At 41.0% G+C, this 20,473-nt stretch overlaps 3 protein-coding genes across 3 annotated transcripts; 1 reads left to right on the forward strand and 2 right to left on the reverse strand.

Moving 5' to 3' along the window:
• Nucleotides 1–5,510: 5,510 nt before the first annotated feature.
• On the reverse strand, nucleotides 5,511–7,553 carry LOC113563040 (zinc finger MYM-type protein 1-like). Its single transcript, XM_026974033.1, has 3 exons — nucleotides 6,212–7,553; nucleotides 5,733–6,042; nucleotides 5,511–5,685 (listed from the first exon to the last, which is right to left on the reverse strand). The coding sequence occupies exons 1-3, from the start codon at nucleotides 7,551–7,553 to the stop codon at nucleotides 5,511–5,513; spliced, it is 1,827 nt and encodes a 608-aa protein (XP_026829834.1).
• A 504-nt stretch (nucleotides 7,554–8,057) lies between these two features.
• On the forward strand, nucleotides 8,058–9,046 carry LOC105279418 (BTB/POZ domain-containing protein KCTD3). The gene is made up of 4 exons (XM_026974034.1): nucleotides 8,058–8,064; nucleotides 8,159–8,249; nucleotides 8,465–8,778; nucleotides 8,865–9,046. The coding sequence occupies exons 1-4, from the start codon at nucleotides 8,058–8,060 to the stop codon at nucleotides 9,029–9,031; spliced, it is 579 nt and encodes a 192-aa protein (XP_026829835.1). The 3' UTR covers nucleotides 9,032–9,046.
• An 8,786-nt stretch (nucleotides 9,047–17,832) lies between these two features.
• LOC113563041 (protein GVQW3-like) lies at nucleotides 17,833–18,297 on the reverse strand. The gene has a single exon (XM_026974035.1). It carries the CDS (start codon nucleotides 18,295–18,297, stop codon nucleotides 17,833–17,835), a length of 465 nt encoding a protein of 154 aa, XP_026829836.1.
• Nucleotides 18,298–20,473: the final 2,176 nt, after the last annotated feature.

Genomic DNA, 20,473 nt, shown 5'->3' on the forward strand with positions numbered 1-20,473 from the left:
TCTAAATAAACGTTTTCCGTGAATTCTGGCATTCTGACATCCTACATACATACGCTTATCAAAATAATTTGTACCACGGCACTGTTGCGACATTGTTTTTGTTTCTGCACTACAAACACGCGTAATCTTCGAGAACTCGTAACAACAAATCGCGATTTGGATATTAAAATATACTTAATATAAAGACGCAATTGTTTTGTTGTTACACTGGTAGAGAATAGCTCTCGTATGATTAAAATCTATATTTTTTGTAGAGTCCATTCGCTAAGCAATCGCGATTATACGTAGACTCGTGAGGACATATAACAATCGCGACTCGCGAAAACCCACTTGTTTGCGTCTACGTATATACGTTGATGTATTAGTACACTCGCAACGCTCCACCTGCATGCGACCGTGGTGAAGGAGATAACGCACACAAGCACGCAACCGCGCCAAGCTCACACGTATGCGTTTTCCCTTGATGCCAACGGGCGGCAGAGATGCCAATTTGCAGCCGCGGCTCACGGCTCACTATAGTGGAGGGGATGACGCACACAAGCGAGAATCGCGTACGTGTACGCTCAGTGCTTCGCTGTGCGGTTCATTGCTTGTGTGCATCATCCCCTCCCTACGGTGAGCCGTGAGCCGCAACTGCAAATTGGCATCTCTGACGGGCGGAATCTAGCATCTCTTAATAGACTAATAACCTATACAGAGCGATGACGTGTAAGTATTACGAATATAGTAGTCTTAGACTATTAGATTATTTATATATATATATATATATATATATATTATTTTTCTCATATTAATCAAGAAATACATCAAACAAAACTTTATGTACTTATTACAGCTATAACGGAATTATCTGATGGGTTATCACAATCCATGTCGTTGCAAGAAGCAAACAATGAAACGGCAAATACTGATGCCGAAGAAGGCAACCATGAAAAACAAGTGTAAGTGTACTTTCATACTTCGTATTAATACAATATAATATGATTCTTGCTGTAAACTTCCATGATTTTTTGATTGTAGCATATACATTTCTGTCGTTTATATTCCGACGTTCCGCGAATAGTTCGGTTAATTCGATCATGTATACATAAAATTAGTACATGAGGTTGCTGTATGCAATAAACTGACTATTCATGGGAGGTTGATATACAAACGACATAATAAAACACTTCTGTACTAACGATAATGCGGTAGCGTTTAACAATATCATTATTAGAGTATACATATATACGTTTGATTTTTAAACGGGAACAAAATAAAACACAATTTGTTTGATTATTAGAAAGTCAAACAGATTTATATTTCAAACACTTTCTAATTACACACTTATGAAACAAACACTTACAAACTTAAGCACTGAATTCTTACAAAATTGCAACAAACCAGATGGCGCTCGTGGCGCAGTTTCTCGCGAGCAAGAGTTGCCTAACAAGGTATTTATTAAATCGCGATACACTGGGAATATCTGATAATCTGATGGTCGGACTAACAAGGAGAGGTAGCGGGTTGGTACCAACCGATTTCGCTCTTTCTTTTTCTATGAATAGTACTCGATATTAGGTATTATTGAGCAACAGGAGAGAATGCGCTTCTCAAGCGTTTTCGAAAAAATTCAGATTGCGAATTTCGAGCGCTGCATATGGCAGTGAGGTAGACGATTTCGTCGAAGAGCGCGTGGCTCGGTGTTAGCGCGCTAGACTACGAGTCGCAGCATTGCTGGTTCGAATGCCGGTAGGTGAAATTTTTGTCGGAACGACTGTTTTCATTATATTTGTACACGAAATAATTGTTAATTTATAGTTTTATATATTTTTATATACAGTGCTGGCAAAAAGTTCCGAAACAGTTAAAAATCTTGGAAAATAATGATTTAGTGGAAAAATGTTTCAAACAAAAAGTATAGGGCTTAAAAAAATCTATTAGATGATGATATCTATTTGACCTTGGTATGACCTTGGAAAGCCCGGTCATGGTCAACATAAAAATTTTAAATGGAAACCCCTATTTTTTATTACATATTCTTGTAGCTTAGCTCGAGAGCTTTTCGAAACGCTATAATAAATTTTTTTCTCTTACGTATTTTTTGACTTATAAGGCTTGAAGGTTACACAGTACCGCCGGCATTAGAATTACTCAAGGTGTACCGCATGGAGGTTGCACGGTCGGATTTACACCTCTTTTGTGTGTGTGTGTGCGTGCATGCGTGTGTGTGTGCGCGCGCGCGTGTGCGTGTGCGTGTGTGTGTAATGTCGTTGTTCGTACATACAAGTATAAACTATTTTTGTGAAGTTAGTTTTATGAAGAACACACACTCATACACGCGCGCGCGCGCACACACACACACACACACGCCCGCACGCACACATACGCACGCGCACACACACACGCATGCACGCACACACACACACAAAAGAGGTGTAAATCCGACCGTGCAACCTCCATGCGGTACACCTTGAGTAATTCTAATGCCGGCGGTACTGTGTAACCTTCAAGCCTTATAAGTCAAAAAATACGTAAGAGAAAAAAATTTATTATAGCGTTTCGAAAAGCTCTCGAGCTAAGCTACAAGAATATGTAATAAAAAATAGGGGTTTCCATTTAAAATTTTTATGTTGACCATGACCGGGCTTTCCAAGGTCATACCAAGGTCAAATAGATATCATCATCTAATAGATTTTTTTAAGCCCTATACTTTTTGTTTGAAACATTTTTCCACTAAATCATTATTTTCCAAGATTTTTAACTGTTCCGGAACTTTTTGCCAGCACTGTATATAAAAATATATAAAACTATAAATTAACAATTATTTCGTGTACAAATATAATGAAAACAGTCGTTCCGACAAAAATTTCACCTACCGGCATTCGAACCAGCAATGCTGCGACTCGTAGTCTAGCGCGCTAACACCGAGCCACGCGCTCTTCGACGAAATCGTCTACCTCACTGCCATATGCAGCGCTCGAAATTCGCAATCTGAATTTTTTCGAAAACGCTTGAGAAGCGCATTCTCTCCTGTTGCTCAATAATACCTAATATCGAGTACTATTCATAGAAAAAGAAAGAGCGAAATCGGTTGGTACCAACTCGCGACCTCTCCTTGTAAGATGCAGTAATCTCTCGCTCTAGGAACTAATTCATCCACTACGCGCCAACAAATTCGTTAGACTTAAAACATATAAACATTTGATTTGCAGGAAATTTCAATTAAGTAGAAAATCAAACACCTTACGCGTGTAATATAATTAAACACCAACCACAAACCCAACACTTATAAATGTTTGAAATGTCAAACATTAATAAACAGCTTGAAAACGGCGACAACGAAAGTGTTTGAAATTTCAAACACTTATTATTTAGAGTGTATATATAGAAATAGTCCATAAACATACGCAAAATGTTCATAGAATATGCTACAGAATATTTATAGAACATTCAGAGAATGTGAGTTTTGTCTACTTCAAATGTTCCATGGAAGGTTCACAGAAACTCTGAAGCATTATATGAGAATATTCTAAACATTCTCCAATATTATTCTATGAATGATCATAGAACGATCTTGTGCTGCATGGGTAGTTGTGAAAGTGTACATTTAAAGTAGTAGTGACGTTTTAATATCGTTTTACTTTGTCTGACAATGGCGACTTCCGGTTAATTGGCGACACTCTCCTTTTACCCACTCTAGCGACGTCCGTCTTACCGCGCCCCCGGTCGGGCTACCTCGCGATTACCATTTTACTGTTCGTTGCACCGGCCATGAGCTAGCATCTAAAGTGCGCGCTCGATCGTTTTAGGCTAGTTTAGTGAATAGTTTCTCATTGTGTACGGCTCACGGTTGTGCTCAGTGCAATTCTCGGTCGTCTCATTGAACATGGAAATATTCATTCGCGGCGCTTGACGTTTCAATAATATCGGTAAAGCCCGTGTGCTTATCAGGTGGCCACGTGCGGTGCACGTGTGCCTCGATCTCGGTGCTTCTCGAACCTTCAAGGTCACTAATGAACAAAGACTTCTCATACGACGTGACGTGCCGCGTGAATCGCTTCGGCGATCCGTGTGTTTACCTCGCGTAAACTTGTAAATATTGTACATACGGCGTTTTACAAAATAAAGACGAACTCATAAATTACACGCGTTGCGAGTCTTTTTCTTTTGTCCGTTGTGACGTCCATCTCACCGCGAACCTACCAGCCTAACTCGCGTGTTCTCAAACTTAACAGTATCAGAGAGTATATACTGCATAATCATGACCATGAGGTTATGACTAATGTAGCGCCATCTGTATTATCAAGAGACACGGTAGTGTCTCGCGCCAATTATAAGCGCAGCGCGAGACCGGACGTGAATCATTTACGCGAGTCAACGAGTTGCGAGTAACTGGGATTTTTGGATGGCAATAACGATTGAACCGATCAATTTCTAAGTAGGCTCAATCGATAGCTTGGGTTTAAATTATATTATAAAAGTGTCTTTATTTTCTCGCTACGTGCTTTACGAGCGGAGATATTACGATGCAAAGTACGAAATGTGAAAATTTCATGTAAGAAACGTCGTCGTCGGACAAGCATGGCAGCGGTGTCACTCTCCATTTTATGACACCAGGCGGCAGCAGCGATGCTTGACGTGCAGCGCATAGCGATCCGAGAGCGAGACATCAGTGGGTCTCGAACCCTCGTCTCGTGAGGGTTATGTACTGTAATCCGGTAAGTATTCAGTTTAGCGGCCTCATTAAGCTCTTTCGAGACGTTTTACACGAAACGAAAGAATCTGGTAGAAAAAAGCGTCGCTCTGCCCCGCGAAGCGGGATATTAATCGTTAAAATTGATCACTTTGCAGGTTAGGAAATCTGTCAAATACATTACTAAATATAATGACAGGTTTCCTAACTTAAAAAGTGGTTTACTTTAATGAGTGATATCTTGCTTCGCGGGGCAAATCGACACTTTTTTCTGCCTAATTCTTTCGTTTCGCGCAAAACGTCTCGAAAGAGCTTAATGAGCCCGCTAAACTGAATACTTACCGGATTACAATATGTAACTCAAATTTCTTTTCAGATCGGGAATATCTCTTATGTCCATATAATAATTTTATACACTAATTTGTGAAAAAGCGCGATTAGACAGTTTTATACGTCTTTGAAACTGGCACGACGTTCTACGAATATCGAAAAAATATTAAAAGTTCTAATAGCACTTTTCATAGTTCTACAATTCCTGATAAAAATTAAAAAGAGTTCTGCATTCCTTCTATTGAAAAATTGAAATTGAAAAAATGTGCTAACTTCGCGAATCTAGCACGACACTCCCCCCTCTAAAGTACTAAAACGCGTGGAAAATTATTATTTTTGACTATAGTTCCCGATAGTTCTAATCGAAATTCACACATATGTACAATTTCAGATCGATATTCCATCAATTAACAATTTTTGAATAATTTGTTATATCTGCGTTCAGCACGACACTTACATAGTGAAAATGCGTCGTGCTGATGATTTTCAGCAATTCTAACGATAGTTAACTCAATTTTGTTGTTTGCGACACTGCTGATGGGTCGATTTCCTTAAGTAGATTGCGTAGCCACAATCCTTCTTGACAGGCGCTGAACAACGCCATGTACTCCGCTTCTGTTGTTGACAAAGCGACTGTTTTTTGGCGTTCGCTTTGCCAAGAAATTGCACCTCCTTGAAGTCTGAAGAATGTCCCTGAGATCGAGCGTCGTTGATCCTGATCGTTTACCCAATCCGCATCGCTGAATCTTCCAGAACTGCGTTTCCATCACGGCTATACTTCAGCTTCAAGTTAACGGTACCTTTGAGATAGCGTAAAAGTCTCTTTACAGCTGTCCAGTGAACTTTTCCTGGGTTTTGATTGAACCAGCTTACTACGCTGACGGCCTGGGCAATGTCTGGTCGTGTACCTGAACAGGTATATAAAATGCTGCCTACCGCTTCTTGGTAAGGTACTGACTCCATATCAGCTATTTCTGTTGCTGATTTAGGAGCCATTTCCTTGTTTAACACTTGATGCTGATCGAATGGAGTATCCACTGGGTTGTAGTGGCGTAGCGAGCCTCAATGATGTCCAGAGCGGAACCTCGATTTGCTGCCCCATATGAAGCATCGAAAAAGTTTTAGTTACCTATTTTTAAAAATTGAGCAAATGTTTGGAGTACAATTAGGATTTATTCAGCAAATTTGAGAAAATCAAGAACTCACAAAAAATCTTTCGAGCCTTACGAGTAGCGAAATCTTTGATAGCGTCATCAAAGCTCAACCGGTTGGTCATTGTCTGCTCGATTGACAATATAGCCAAATTTGACAACCTAAGCTGAGTCATAGTGGAACGAAGATAATTTTTGATAAGTTTTAACTTCGAGAAGCTTCTTTCACAACTTGCTACACTGATAGCTAGAGTTAAAAACAAGCGCAGCATTATCACAATATTTGGGACCGAAATGCCGAGACTGAATTCCTGGATAAAGCGGAGAAGCTCCAGTGGTCCTTCGTTCTTAAGGCTTTCGTGTCGGTCGGATGCACCGATGAACTGCTGGAGGCGTTGTCTCTCCACCAAAAATTCTGCCTGATTAATCTCGTCAGTAGTGCCACCCAAATCACAGACATACTGGGGATCTAACAACTTCGAAGGCGTCAGAAACGAAAACTTCTCACTTAAATCCTGAAGCTGCTGAAATCTTGACGTCATCTCCTGTATTATTCTGTCAAGTAATGTGTACATTTCTCGTCGCAATTCGTCTTCGTAAGACAGTACTGCACCCTGGGATCCGTTTCCGAAAATATCATTCCGTATTCTCCGTCGGCGAGGCTCCAAGTCAATTGAAAGGTCATCACAAAGCTTCTTTGCATAGCTAAATGCGTTGTCAACGAGACTATTCCGGTTGCCTACCAAAAACTCTTGAAGAGCAGGAACCTTGGTTGCACATTGCTCGATATTTAACCCTTTGGTTTGCAAATAATTTTGGGCATCGTTGACTTCTTTGAGAACTTGGCTCCATAATCCAAGATAGCATAGAAACGAGAGTGACTGCAGCGCTTTCAGCAGCAATCCAGCTTCAGATCTTGTCACTATGTTCTCGTTTGTATCGCTAGCGAGTTTCTCCAGTACGTTCAGAATATCGGAAAAGTGGTTTTTAAATGCCTCCACTGCTTCGTGCCTTGCGCTCCAGCGGGTTTCAATCAAGCGCTTCACCCCTTGACCAGTTACAGCTGTGAGGGTACCCCAACGGTGAGTTGACGAGGAAAAGAATACAAAGACTTGTTCCACAGTTCCAAAAAAAGTGACAGACTGCACGGCCTCCGAAGCGGCGTGAATCCCAGCCAAATTCAGGGAATGATTTGTGCAAGCTACGAACTGTGCCCTCGGATTTATGGACTTAATGCGCACTTGGACTCTCGTATGTACTCCAGCCATCACAGCAGCATTATCGTATGCTTGTCCCCTACAGTTCTGGATGTCCAGTCCGTCTTTAGAAATTTTGGTCAGGATCATCGCCGTCAGATCTTTGGTATTGCGATATATTCCTCTTGACCGATGACACATCTCCATAAATCCTCGATTTCTAGGACTGCCTGCATGCCGATCTTCCAGGTTTGATAATTTTCTCTACCCTTCAAACGTTCAACGGGAAGCAATTAAATGATGCGTAGATGCTTGCGACGTCAACATTGTGACAAAAAAATATGCGACCGCGTGCCTGGAGAGGTTAGATTTCGCGCGCGTATCTCGGCTCTCTGCACGGCTCGAACTCTCAATTCTTCACTGTATATTGTTTATCGTCACTACTCGGATGAACCCTGGGCCTGGGCCCATAACCTGATGGCGCAGTGTGTTGAATGAATTAAATAAAATACTCGGGTACTACGATCCTTTGTGCACGAAGGAAGTGTGACGACTTCGTTTATTGCAACGTAACGTAATAAGGTAGTACAAAACAAAACTACTAGATGGCGCCTTGACAAACTAAAAATATTTAAACCGCGATTTCTAATTTATACCAACAAAATTGTATTATACTTTATGTATTATACCTACCCAACCCTAGCGATGACTCGTACATAACCTATCGACAAGTTGTTTTGATAATCATTCAGTTGGCTATTGCCGCGACTGACAGTCTCGCGGGATATGATCAAGTAACGTAAAAGCACGCGATGATCACGAGGTGCCTGCGCCCGATCAACCTGAGCGTGAGGACAGCGTGAGCGACATCGTTCACCTGAACGTCGGCGGCACCAGGTAGCTCCCTGTTACTTGTTTCGTTTCCTCCCTCGCCGTTTCGATGCTTACAGGATTTTAATTCTGGGAAGTTGAGGCATCACTTAGCTCTGTTAACTCCAGCTGCAGAATGTTGCTTTCTGTTTCTCGCACACAGCAGCTTGCGCTTTATTTATTTAACATTTTTCTTTGAAGAATAAAAAAAGTGTTGGTGTAAAATATTTGTCTCTCTTCAGATTCTTCACGTCCCGCCAAACGCTGTCGTGGATTCAGGACTCGTTCTTCACGGCGCTGCTGAGCAACCGCATCGACAGCCACAAGGACGAGAGTGGCGCGCTGTTCATCGACAGGGACCCAAAGTTGTTCTCCATTATATTGAATTACCTGCGAGCGAAGGATATTGATCTGAAGACTGTGGACATTCACACCCTGAGACACGAGGCTGAGTACTATGGCATCACTCCGCTGGTCAAGCGCCTGATGCTCTGCAAAGACCTGACGCAGTCGTCCTGCGATGATGTACTGTTCTATGGCTACCTGCCACCTCCAAGTGAGCCAAAATAATTGCAGAGTGTAATTGTAATTAAAATGAGATTGATGTAGCTTGATACTACAACGACTCCTTTTTCCTTGAAGACATACCACTTCAAGAACCCATCGCGATAACGTCAAACGTCAGCGAAGTGACCGTTCATGCTCGAATCGGCGCCACTGCAAATTCCAGAACCGATGGGTCGTCCAATGGATGGGTCCTCGCAAGCTGCGGCGACCAGCAGCTCCACGAATCAGAATCCCATTGGTAATTGAAGATTTCTGTCTATAGTTCAGCCGCGTGAAAATTCTTTATGCTCATTGAAGAAGCCGATTTATATAAAGTATATACTGCGTTCACGGAGAGAACGACCAGGCATTTCGTCTGGTACGGTCAGATCCTGCCCCCTCCACGCCGGCAAATGGGTGTGGCGTCTCGTAGGCCAGAGCCATTACAGCAGTGGTGCCAGACTTGACACGCTGCCACACGCGCACACAATCGAAGAATCGTATACGTATACCGCTCGGTGCTCGGGCATTGGCTGTGCCGAGCACCGAATGGCACACGTACACAGTTCTTCATTGTGTGCGCGTGTGGCAGCGTGTCAAGTTTGGCCCAGTGGTTACAGTCGGTAGAAGGGGCCCGCGCTAGCGCATACGGCAGTGGGTAGCGCGCTCGAGTCCCCCCCACTCTGCCCAAAACTGCGCGAAGCGTGGTCGTTCTCTCCGTGACCGCAGTATAGTTATAATATCGATTTAATTAGGATAGAGCCTCTGAGGGCAGTGATGACACTTAGAGATAGGTATATGACTGATATATTTATAAAAAATTAACAAAAAGTCGAAAGAAAGAAGAGAGTAGGAAGATGAGTGAGGATGAAGGAGAATGAAGGAGCTCGAAAAATCTTCTCATTTAGTGGCATCAATGCATTTTTCATACCCTTTTTTATGTTTGTTACAAGTTTTAAACCTCTATTGAATAATTGTTGAAAAAGTTCCTTTTTAATATAACCCTTGTAACGACCTTCCGTACGCGGGGCACTCGGTATAGCTCGTTGCGGATGTGGTTCGTGGCGGAGGATCCGGGGTAGGTGCAGGGCGAAAACTGAGAGCTGGGTCGTCCCTTACTAACTCGCTTATATTTATCAATCAAAGGCGTCTATGTACAGGCTATTTACAGTAGTCGTGAGGCGTGGGCTTGTCGACCAGAGGCCCGCTTGTCGTGGCGGTTCGCGACGCGGCGCGCGCGCGGCGGTGACGTGCGGCCGGAGGCCGGGCTTCCCGCGAGGCCCGGTGCTCGGTGCGGTCGCGGTAGGCCTGCTGCGGGAAGTGGAACCGGGTGCCCGGAGCGCTCTGGACGTCCGGGTGCCGAGAAGACTCGGCCGAGGCGGAGTACGCTCGACCCCGTGGGTTGGTCCATCGTAGAGGCCGGGGGGGGGGGGCGGTCGGCGACCGGGCGGATGTCGAGATGCACTCGACAGAGGCGGAGCACTCTCCACCCCTGGTATCCGTGACCCCTGGGGAGACGGGAACGGGAAGAAGGGTCCGTTTCGGAGTGACGGTGCCGAGATGCACTCGGCGGAGACCACGAACTCCTGACCCCCGGTTTCGTCCGTGACTCGTAGCGGGTAAGGGCTCGGGAGCGTCGATCCGAGCGGTTCGGTTGACGAGACAGGATTCCTCTTGAGCGCTTCTCGGCCCGCTATTTATTCGCGATACGCGTTGTTTGTCGCGCGTTTCGGGTCGGCGGAGAGGGCTTGTGAAACGCGCGAGCGCCGCGTCCATGGAGCGGCCGGTACGGAAAGCGGCTGGCGCGACGCTACGGCCTCGCTCGGTTTTCTCCGCCCGTGTTCGGCGATTCGACTATTTATTCGGGCTCGAGGCCCGTTGTCCTCGCCCGCCGATGGTCAGGCGGGCGGCATACAGACGATGCAACCACATGCATCGTTACACTCTTGTCACCAAACAAAAGACCGATAAGTTTTTTAGTCAAATTTGCCACAGGTTTTCTATCGTCAATATTGCCTTTTGTCAGCGTAAATGCTTGAATTTCTCCTTTCTCATTAATTATCAAATGTAATTTAAAGCCGAAAAACCAGCCATATGTACTCTTGCTTAATTTTGCAATTCCGGCAAAAACCTTATTTCTTGATATTCTTTTTGCATGGCAAACTGCAATAGAAGTTGCATCTATATATGAAATTCCTGTATTTCTTGCCTGTCCAAATAACCATTGTGACAATAACGCTAAGTACCACAAAATCTGTGGTTTTAAGGCAATGAATCAATCATACAAGGGTAGAGTTAAAAACTCTGATTTGTATAATAATTTGAGATAACATACGTAAAAAGATTTGAAATTTTTACATCTGGATTGGTGGTAAAGCAAAATTATTGTTACAATTTCAGAGTATTTGATTTCTGGTATTCTAGTAGCCATTGGACAGTAGCTCATCTGCAAAATTTTTATCAATAGCATTACAAAAATCATCAATGAAACAGAAAATTTCTGTTATATCTTTATTCATGGCTGTGGTTTTAAAGCATTTAATGGGAGTTTATCCTATTTTCTTGCCTTTTCTACCGTTTGTTAATCCATAGTTGGGGGTTGAAGGCCTTTTTATCGACATATAAAAATTTTTTCTGTTGCATCTTTTCAAGCAATAAAATATCCTAAATCAAGAATATTAGTAATTCTTTATAGGGAACGTAGTCATGCATGTAGGAAATTCTGATGGTCAGCAGTCAGGAACTTCTCGTCAAGTCAGCAGTCCAAGAGAACAATCATCAGATTCGTTAGGAAGTGGAGCAGGAAAATCTGATAATAATTGGGGACATGATCAACAACAAGCTTTTCAGCAGGTTGATGTTTCAGCAGATAATAGTTGCTTATTTTGGGCTGTTACTCTTGCTCATTTAATACCTGTTAAAGACAATGATGTTTTATTTCAACAAAGATATGAAGCTTTGTTTGGAAGTGAAGAAACTGTATCTCAAAGCTTGAGTAGTGTTAGAACGTCAATTCAGAATTACAATCCTCTTTCAGATGGTGTTCCTGACAGTAATGGACTTAGAGATTTAATAAGAGAAACATTTCGTAATAGAGTAGTCAACTATATGTCAGATAACAGGAGCAAATTTGAAAGCTTTATTGCAAGAGATTTTGATAAGTATTTATATGATATGAGAAACTCTAGTACTTGGGGAGGTGAACCTGAAATAAAAGCAATGAGTAAAATGCTTAGCACTAGCATTAGTGTTTCTGGTGCAACTAAAAGCAAATATGAGAATGGTAATACTCGAATGCAGTTGTTCCATATAGACTTATCAGGAACCGGTGGAGCACGAAATCATTACAATTTTGGTTTAGAACAAAGTATTATCAATAATTATCAAGAAAGGCTAGTGAAGGTTACCTTTAGAAAGTTAAAAAAATCTTATGATGATTGTGATCCTAATGATTTTACAGATAATTCCATCAATAATATTAAAAATGATGAGAGGTCTTTAGAAAGAAAGACTGTTGAGGATGTTGCAAAAATTAAGTGGTATGGAAGTAACAGCAAAGTAATATTTAAAGTAACTTCAGTAAACGAGCTAGATTATCAGCTGTTAGGGCAATATCAAACAGAATTGGGAAAACCTGAAAATCAAGAAAAGTTATTGGCAGTTATGATTGATTTGGGTAACCTGCATTGGGTAACATTGGTGATTCAACATCACCAATATAAAAATTGTAAAAATCAACAATTTCATGGTCATTATGTTGATTCTTTGGGGCAAAAGCTGCCAAACACTATTAAAAATGCATGGAGCCAGATTAACAATGGTCAAAATAATAATATTAAAGACTATACAATCGATAAGAAACGTACAAATAAGTACAACTCTGGAATGTTTGCTTTTAAAGATGCAGAGTCTATCATAAAAATATTACAGGACAAAAGTGTAAATGTACAACAAGTACTAAAGCTATTTAAACAGAACACTTATTACTGTGATTCTTCTCTTACAGATGATAGGAAAAATCTTGCGAAAAAACTAGAGGAGAAAAACAAAATGGAAGATAAGATAAAAATATGCTCAAGGATTCTTAACAATTTAAAACAAATTCAAAAATTCTCTTACAAAAACGTAAACATGTTTCTATTCTTTCTAGAAGCAATTGCATTAGAAGACTCACCTCAATTAAGTAAAGATTATCTAGATAAGGTCAAACACGAAATTATTGGAATTGAAAATTCAGCTTTGGCAAAGACAATACGGAACGACCTGTTTCTACATAGTAAATATGAGAGAGTAGTAGAAAAAGATAATCTTGACCAAGAAATGAAGAAGCTTGTTAAAGCCAATATTTCCTGCAAAACTTTTTTTCGAAGGTTAAGATATTACATGAATCAAGTTGATGGAAAGCTCAAATCTGATAGAGTGCAAAGTTATAGTGTGCAGCTTCATCATGAGCCTAACAACTTTCTAAAAACAATAAATGAGATAAAGGACATGCAAAATAGAAAATGTTTTGGTAGAGTCTTGAATAGCGATAAAATACAGGGAAAATTATCGAAACTGTTTAAAAACTGTATAAAGCAAATTGGGAATAAACTAAACGTAGCAAAAGGGGAAGAAATAATGTTTAATCTTACTGTAACATTATGCCTATTTTGGGAAAGATGCATTCTGAATCACGAAATAAATTGAGTGCTAAGGGATTGGAGGAAATAAGAAAATTTAGAAATGAATTTTTTCATAATTTTCACGCACATGGTGATAGTTCTCTACAAAGGAATTTTATACTAAAACAGGGAATACACAAGTTACTAGATTACTTTTTTAAGTACTACTTTAGCCGAAAAGTTTGCGAAGAATTCAAGAAACTAACTCCTGCTTGTTCTAGTCAGCAAACATTTGAGCAAGGAATCTCAAATTTATTACAATGTACCCAGGAAAATTTTAAGAAATATTACCCTGCGAATGAAAGTAGTAATGTTGAACCAGCAGTCAGAAGGGGAGTTGAAAGTAACTTAACACTCTCAAATTTTGTATGTGAGTATCTAAAGTTAATGTCTGTTATTGATAATGAATATGTAATAGAGGAAAGAGAAGGAGAATCGTAAAAAAAGCAAAAACCAAGTAATAAATAGGGAATTGAAAGGTATTGATAGAAAACGGATATATAACAATTTTAAAATGCTGAAAGAATCATTTAAAGGGGATAACAATAAGAAACAGTTAATAAAAAGTCTTAGAAGAAGACTCAGAACTGAATATGGAATATGGATACCACAGTAGGGTGGCTCTTATTTTCAAAGTTTGAATTTTCTTTGCGCTACCTCCCAGTTTGGTTCCATTTTATGAAAAAATAATCTGTGTAAAATTTCAGCTCAATCGGATAAAGGGAAAGGGTGCCCTTGGGACCTTGAAAATCGAAAAAATCATAAAATCACAGAAAAAATCAATTTTATTTGTTTATCTTGCGAAATATTAATTATATGCAAAAATGTATTATACAAAGTACGACTAACGATCTCCGAGAAAAATGTGAAAATCACTTCTTTTTACTACAAATCTTGACGCTGAGATAAAGTCTCTTTTTATAACCTGGAAACTTTCGGCGATAATCACTTACAATCTGAAGCATATACTGTTTCTGTTGCTCGTTTTTCGTAAATAATTTATTATAATCTTCCATAAGCTTGATCCCTCTCTCAGCCGAATCATTTACAACTTTCAATCTATTTACTAATTCGAGACCTTCTACAAAACTTTCATTTTTATGCCACGTCAACGATTCTGTTTTAAGAAATTCATCATTTAAGTCAAATCTTTCGAAAAATCTTCTAGTTTCGGTGGAAACGAATTGTTCAATTCCGTTGTTAATAATTTCTGGGATTTTATCAATTTGTACTTGTATTCGTTTCTCATTTTCGTTTGATGATTCTGTTTCGCGATTCAAAGCATTGACCATTTTCATTTTCGATTCAAATGATAAATTTGGATCAAAGAAAGCTAATGAGACATGTTCAGGGCTCAAATACCATAAATGATTGCTTAGTTTTTGTAAAGCAGCACAAAAGATGTCACGATCGATAGCTTGATATTCAAAACGTTGTAAAAGAATCCTGTAATCCAGATACGGTGCTTTGGCAGCAGAAAGCGCAAAACCATGCTTCGACATACACACTGACAAGAAAATACAAATATTACAGATCGTATTTTCTTCTTGTAATGATAATACAAAATCACCACGAAAAAGAAAAATTTTCAAGCAATAAATAGCTTTTGCCATCCATCTTGCATGATGGATGGTCCAGATTACATGTCACGTGAACTATAGACTTTTAGCGCCCAATGCGTGAACGCAGCCTTGACTTTAAAATCATTACAATACAATTTTCCTCGAATCCGCTCGTCCTTCGACCATTCACGAATAATTAGTATTTACACGAAAATGTATCTATAATACACAAACTGAATTTATTATACTATACTAACTGGAGTAGCTTGATTCGTGGCTTCATTACTTTTTCTCGGAAATCGTTAGTCGTATGAGAAAAAGTGGTAGATAATAACATGTGCATTTTTAATAGATCTACAACTTTTGTATAATACTTTTTTGCATATAATTAATATTTCGCAAGATAAACAAATAAAATTGATTTTTCTGTTATTTTATGATTTTTTCGATTTTCAAGGTCCCAGGGGCACCCTTTCCCTTTATCCGATTGAGCTGAAATTTTACACAGATTATTTTTTTATAAAATGGAACCAAACTGGGGGGTAGCACGAAAAAAATCCCCAAAAAATTTTCACCAAGAGTAAATAAGAGCCACCCTAATACCACAGCGTTATCTCAAACAAATGTTTAAATACTATGTAGAAAGTAATAGCCCACTCACAATCAGTCAATTTGAAGAAATAGTTAATAACGATGTTGCGCTCTTATATCTATTAAGGACGATTAACAAGTTACCTACCCAAAAGGTTATGATAAATTCATTAAGGAGAGGAGAGATTTTAATTTGTTAGAATTAAAATTAACTACTCAACAAAAGTAGTCTATTGAAGAGAAGCTTGGCAGCCTTAGAAGTAGAAGAAATAAATCCATAAATCTTTCTTCAGACTTTAATGTGGAAAATGATAAAGGTAAAAAAATTGATGTGATAGTAGATGTAGTAAAAACCACTAGAACTTGCTTGAGATGTTAGTGATCATATTCTATATCCTTTTTTATCTATGAACATAGAAGAAATTTTTAGTGATGAGATATTTTTAGACTATTTATTAAATGAAAAAATAGATATCACTCAGGATTTTTTAACTAAATTACTAAAGGTAAAGTATATAACCTTACGTTATTGAGTTAATAATAGCAAACAAGTTAACACAAGGGGTTATTACAACTCAAGGATTTTCTAACATAATAGAAAATTCAAAAAATAATATTCAAAACATGTACTGTTTATTTAAAAACCCTAAACATGTTGCAGGAATTTAGGAGCTTTAAATAATAATTCAGGAAAATTGAATTAGTAAAAGAAGCTTTTAGATTATTAAAAAATACAGGTGATAAGTTGTATAGTAACGAGGAGTATGACCTAGTACTTGAGTTTTTGGAAGTTGAGAAGTTGATTCTATAAAAAATGTTTTGCTTAGCAAAGATAGTTCAGATTTGGATGTTTTGCATGTTCAACGTACTATGGCACGAGTAAAAAACAAGAAGGGCTATGAAGGCTGCTATGAAGATGCGCTTGAGATTTTTAACAGCATAAAAGGCAAAATACATGTAGAAAGTTTAAATACATTGCATGCTATTTCTAGAATGGAAGACATCGAGCTTAATAAGCTTTGTTTATTAGTCTCAAATGATATAGCATATACCAAACATTTGATGGGTAAATATGAGGAATCATATAAAGAGTACAAAGCTTTATATGATACAGTGATGAAACAACTTGCAATTAACAGTGGTGTAAGTAAATTGTCGTATGCGATTTATAATGACAATATTTTGAAATCCGAAAAATATCTAAATATTTTAGCATTGGATTCAAAGTATTTTAATATTTTGAAAATCAGAAGTGTGCGACGCCGTAAATGAACGACGTTCGCGACCGCGTGACTAGCCCACGTTCCGCCGTGAACGTGGGGAGTCACGGGTGATTAGAGGTCGAGTTGGATGGTCAGCGAGGACTAATCCCCGGTAAAATGCGGGACTGAAGTATTGGGCGCCAGGTGCGCGAGCGCACCACTCAAAAGTACACAAGAATCAGATTCCGTACCGTAGCTTGATTATTTCGTGACCTCAGGGCGGAGGTCGGATAATATGAGAGTCTTGAGAGGAGAAAGTCAGTAACGAGTCATATAAAAGTAACAAGTAATATATTTGGTAGGGCGAGTAACAAGTAGATCCAAATACGAGGTCTGTAAATAAAGTAATGAGACTTTTTCGAGATGAACTTTTATTTATAATTTAACTATAATTTAACTCTGTCTCCTTCAAAATAGTTCCCTTGGGAAGCCACGCAGCGCCTGAGACGTTGTTTCCAGTCTTCATAGCAGTGCTGGAACTCAGAAACCTGAATGGCCTTCAGCTGGTCGGTTACAGCCGCTTTTACGTTTTCGGTCGTATCAAAGTGATGTCCTTTGAGATGAGTTTTCAATCTCGGGAAGAGAAAGAAGTCACAGGGACTCAGGTTAGGCGAATACGGGGGCTGGGGGACGACAGGAATGTTTTTCCGTGCCAAAAACTCCGTAATCGAAAACGCTGTGTGACATGGCGCATTGTCGTGATGCAGCATCCAGATGTCTTTGATGTCTGACCGCACGTGAGCAATCCGTTTTCGCAACCTCTCCAGAATTTCACGGTACAAATGTTGGTTGACCGTTTGCCCTTGAGACACGAATTCCTTATGGACGACTCCTCTACTGTCAAAAAAGCAAATGAGCATGGTTTTGATTCTTGATTTGCTCATTCTCGCTTTTTTCTGCCGTGGTGAGTTTGCAGTGTGCCACTCTTTACTTTATCTTTTGGTTTCGGGATTGTACTCAAAGACCCACGTCTCGTCGCCTGTGATCACATTTTTGAAAAAATCTGGATCATTTTCAATCCGCTCCAAAAGATCGCGGCACACTTCTTTCTGTTTTCTTTTTGCTGAGGAGTGAGATTTTTGGGTACCATTTTCGCACAAATTTTTCTCATCTCCAGTTCGTTGATCAGAATTTCGTGGACGGTCGTATGGTTCAAATTCAGCTCGTCTGCGATTAATCTGACAGTTAACCGACGGTCAGACCGCACAAGATCTCGAATTCGTTTCACATTTTCGTCATTTCTCGACGTTGATGGCCTTCCAGACCGAGACTCATCTTCAACTGATTCCCGACCTTCGGAAAATGCCTTGAACCACTTGAACACCTGGGCTCTTGACAAAGCAGCATCACTGTAGGCCTGTTGGAGTTTTGTCAGAGTCTTAGTCGCGTTGTAGCCAAGTTTCAAACAGAACTTGATCGCACACCGTTGCTCGTAATTCCGCTCGCTCATTATAGTGACGCAGTAACAAAAATCACTTTGCAAAAAAGCTCTCACAATCCACCTGTTGACACGAGCGCCTCGCCACTCACGCTGAAGCTACATAAGATGTTGAAGTGCGCCCACTGTGGCGCGGAGACGCGCAGTGTTACCAATTCGTGCGGTCTGGTACCAGTCTCATTACTTTATTTACAGACCTCGTAAATACGATAAACGCAAAACAGCACGATAAGCACAACTGAATGATCGCAAAATAGACAAATTAATAGTACGGGATGTGGCCACGCGGGAGGCCATTTAGATCATGGTAATTGACGTGCACGACGCCGATTTTGGAGACACGAGCGCGTCGGATCTCGCGGATCGGTCGCGACGCCAAATTCCGAACGATATCAACAGGATGAACAATACCCGGAAAGCACACCCGAAACGCAAGACGATAGGTACGCGATTCTCTATGCGGGAGCGTCACTCCACGCCACGAGACGAAAAACAATAATCTTGCACGATACGCGAGCGTTACTTCACGCAACGATACAAGAGCGTTATTCCACGCAAGCGATACGAAAACGATACTGGAGCGGTACTCCACGCAAACGATAACTCGCAACTAAGCACCGCAACCGAAAGGACGAGACGACATCTCGCAATCAATTACCGCAAAAGAGCGAGACGAAATTACCGGAACCGAGAGGACGAGACGATATTACCGCGTTACCGCAACCGACATGACCCTCCGAAACACGGTCGTACGCAAGAGATCTGTAATCGACAGTACGCACTATATCAGGAAACGAGACGAAACGAACATACGATACTGAAAATTACGCCATACACGGAACGCTATACGATACAATATGACTGGAGCCGGCGAATCCCGAGAGGGAGGATATAATCACTCCGGTACTCAACACCTTGCGGTGGCTCGGTACACTCGGGAGTGTACGGGATTACTCTACTTTCGCGAGACGATTTCCGGAGCCGACGGGCCTCGATAACACGCCTCCGATAGATTAGCTCGATGTTTTATACTAATGAGGCTCGAGGGGCCGTCTTGGCCGGGAACGGAATTATGCAGCCGCTGAATGAGGCTCTTACAGTTCGGGCGCTCGTCCCTCGTTGTCCGGATCTTCCAAGTCGCAACTGTTTGGAAAGGGCCTCGGAGTCGCTCCTTACTATTCGCTAGCCGGGCTCGCAGTAAGGATCGCGGAGCGCGCCGGGAGGGCCTTATCAATCCGCGCATTGATCTGCGCAATCCGTCGATTCGGCGGCGATAGATCCGCGATGCGGCCGCTACCTCGGCTCATCCGCAGCCCCTCGGGTGACACTCCTTGTAATTCTCCTTGCGCTGCCTATTCCCGTTGCTACTACCAGTAGTTCCCTGCCAGAGCGGCCAGACTCCGACAGGGACGAGGCGGAAAGATCCTCCCTCCACCCGCTCTGGCCAGCGGGCCCGCCTCGGTACTCGGGAATAGCAGCTTGCAGGCAGTGATAACGCTGGCGAGCAGATCCTCTGCTCGGTAGGCCGAGGAGGCGGTATTTTGGCTGTGCCCCGGTATCGCTGAGAGTCCGCTAGGACTCGGCTCCTCCCGGGCTCCCGATGCTCGCTTCCGGTCCTCTCGTAGGCCTTCTAGTCGCCCCGTCCTTAGCTCCTCCCTGTCCGGCAGCCTCTCCGTTGTCCGTTTCCTCACTCGGTCATTCTACCTGCAATTCCGTTCGCAATCTATCTGCAAATAACAACGACAAGAACGCGACGGATCGTTCCCCCTCGGGAGGCTGGAGCGACTCCGATAAAAAAATGCCCCCCTCGGTTGAGCAACGCCCCTGTGACGGACGCCAAGACGTCACGTCACAAGTGATATTGCTTATGAACTTAAATCTTTAGCTAATGAAAAACGAAAGTCAAACAAAAGATTACAAGATTATGAAACGAAATTCAATGAAGTGTTATAACATTATTAAGATGCATTTAACATTTATGAAGAGGTTTATGAAATAAAAAGAACTGATGCAGTATTTAGTTAAGATATTGTGAAGAATATACGTGATATTGCATTTGTTAATAATAAACTTGCTAGATTAAAATCATCTGATCTCAAAAATGAGGTAAGGTTAAATCAAACATTAAGTCATTATAATAAGGCTTTTGAAATGTATGCCATGGTACTTACAATTCAAGAAAAAGAGC

This window comes from Ooceraea biroi, chromosome 12 (assembly GCF_003672135.1).
Source record: "Ooceraea biroi isolate clonal line C1 chromosome 12, Obir_v5.4, whole genome shotgun sequence".
Classification (NCBI taxonomy): Eukaryota; Metazoa; Arthropoda; class Insecta; order Hymenoptera; family Formicidae; genus Ooceraea; species Ooceraea biroi.

What these genes read in the sequence shown, in the direction of transcription:
- LOC113563040 (XM_026974033.1), bottom strand. Translation starts at nt 7,553, where the DNA reads ATGTGTCATCGGTCAAGAGGAATATATCGCAATACCAAAGATCTGACG. An exon ending in TAAGGCTCGAAAGATTTTTT is followed by an intron (nt 6,043 to 6,211) that starts GTGAGTTCTTGA and finishes ACTACAACCCAG; the next exon opens with TGGATACTCCATTCGATCAG. An exon ending in GATTCAGCGATGCGGATTGG is followed by an intron (nt 5,686 to 5,732) that starts GTAAACGATCAG and finishes GACATTCTTCAG; the next exon opens with ACTTCAAGGAGGTGCAATTT.
- LOC105279418 (XM_026974034.1), top strand. An exon ending in CTGAACGTCGGCGGCACCAG is followed by an intron (nt 8,250 to 8,464) that starts GTAGCTCCCTGT and finishes GTCTCTCTTCAG; the next exon opens with ATTCTTCACGTCCCGCCAAA. An exon ending in TGGCTACCTGCCACCTCCAA is followed by an intron (nt 8,779 to 8,864) that starts GTGAGCCAAAAT and finishes TTTTCCTTGAAG; the next exon opens with ACATACCACTTCAAGAACCC.
- LOC113563041 (XM_026974035.1), bottom strand. Translation starts at nt 18,297, where the DNA reads ATGAGCGAGCGGAATTACGAGCAACGGTGTGCGATCAAGTTCTGTTTG.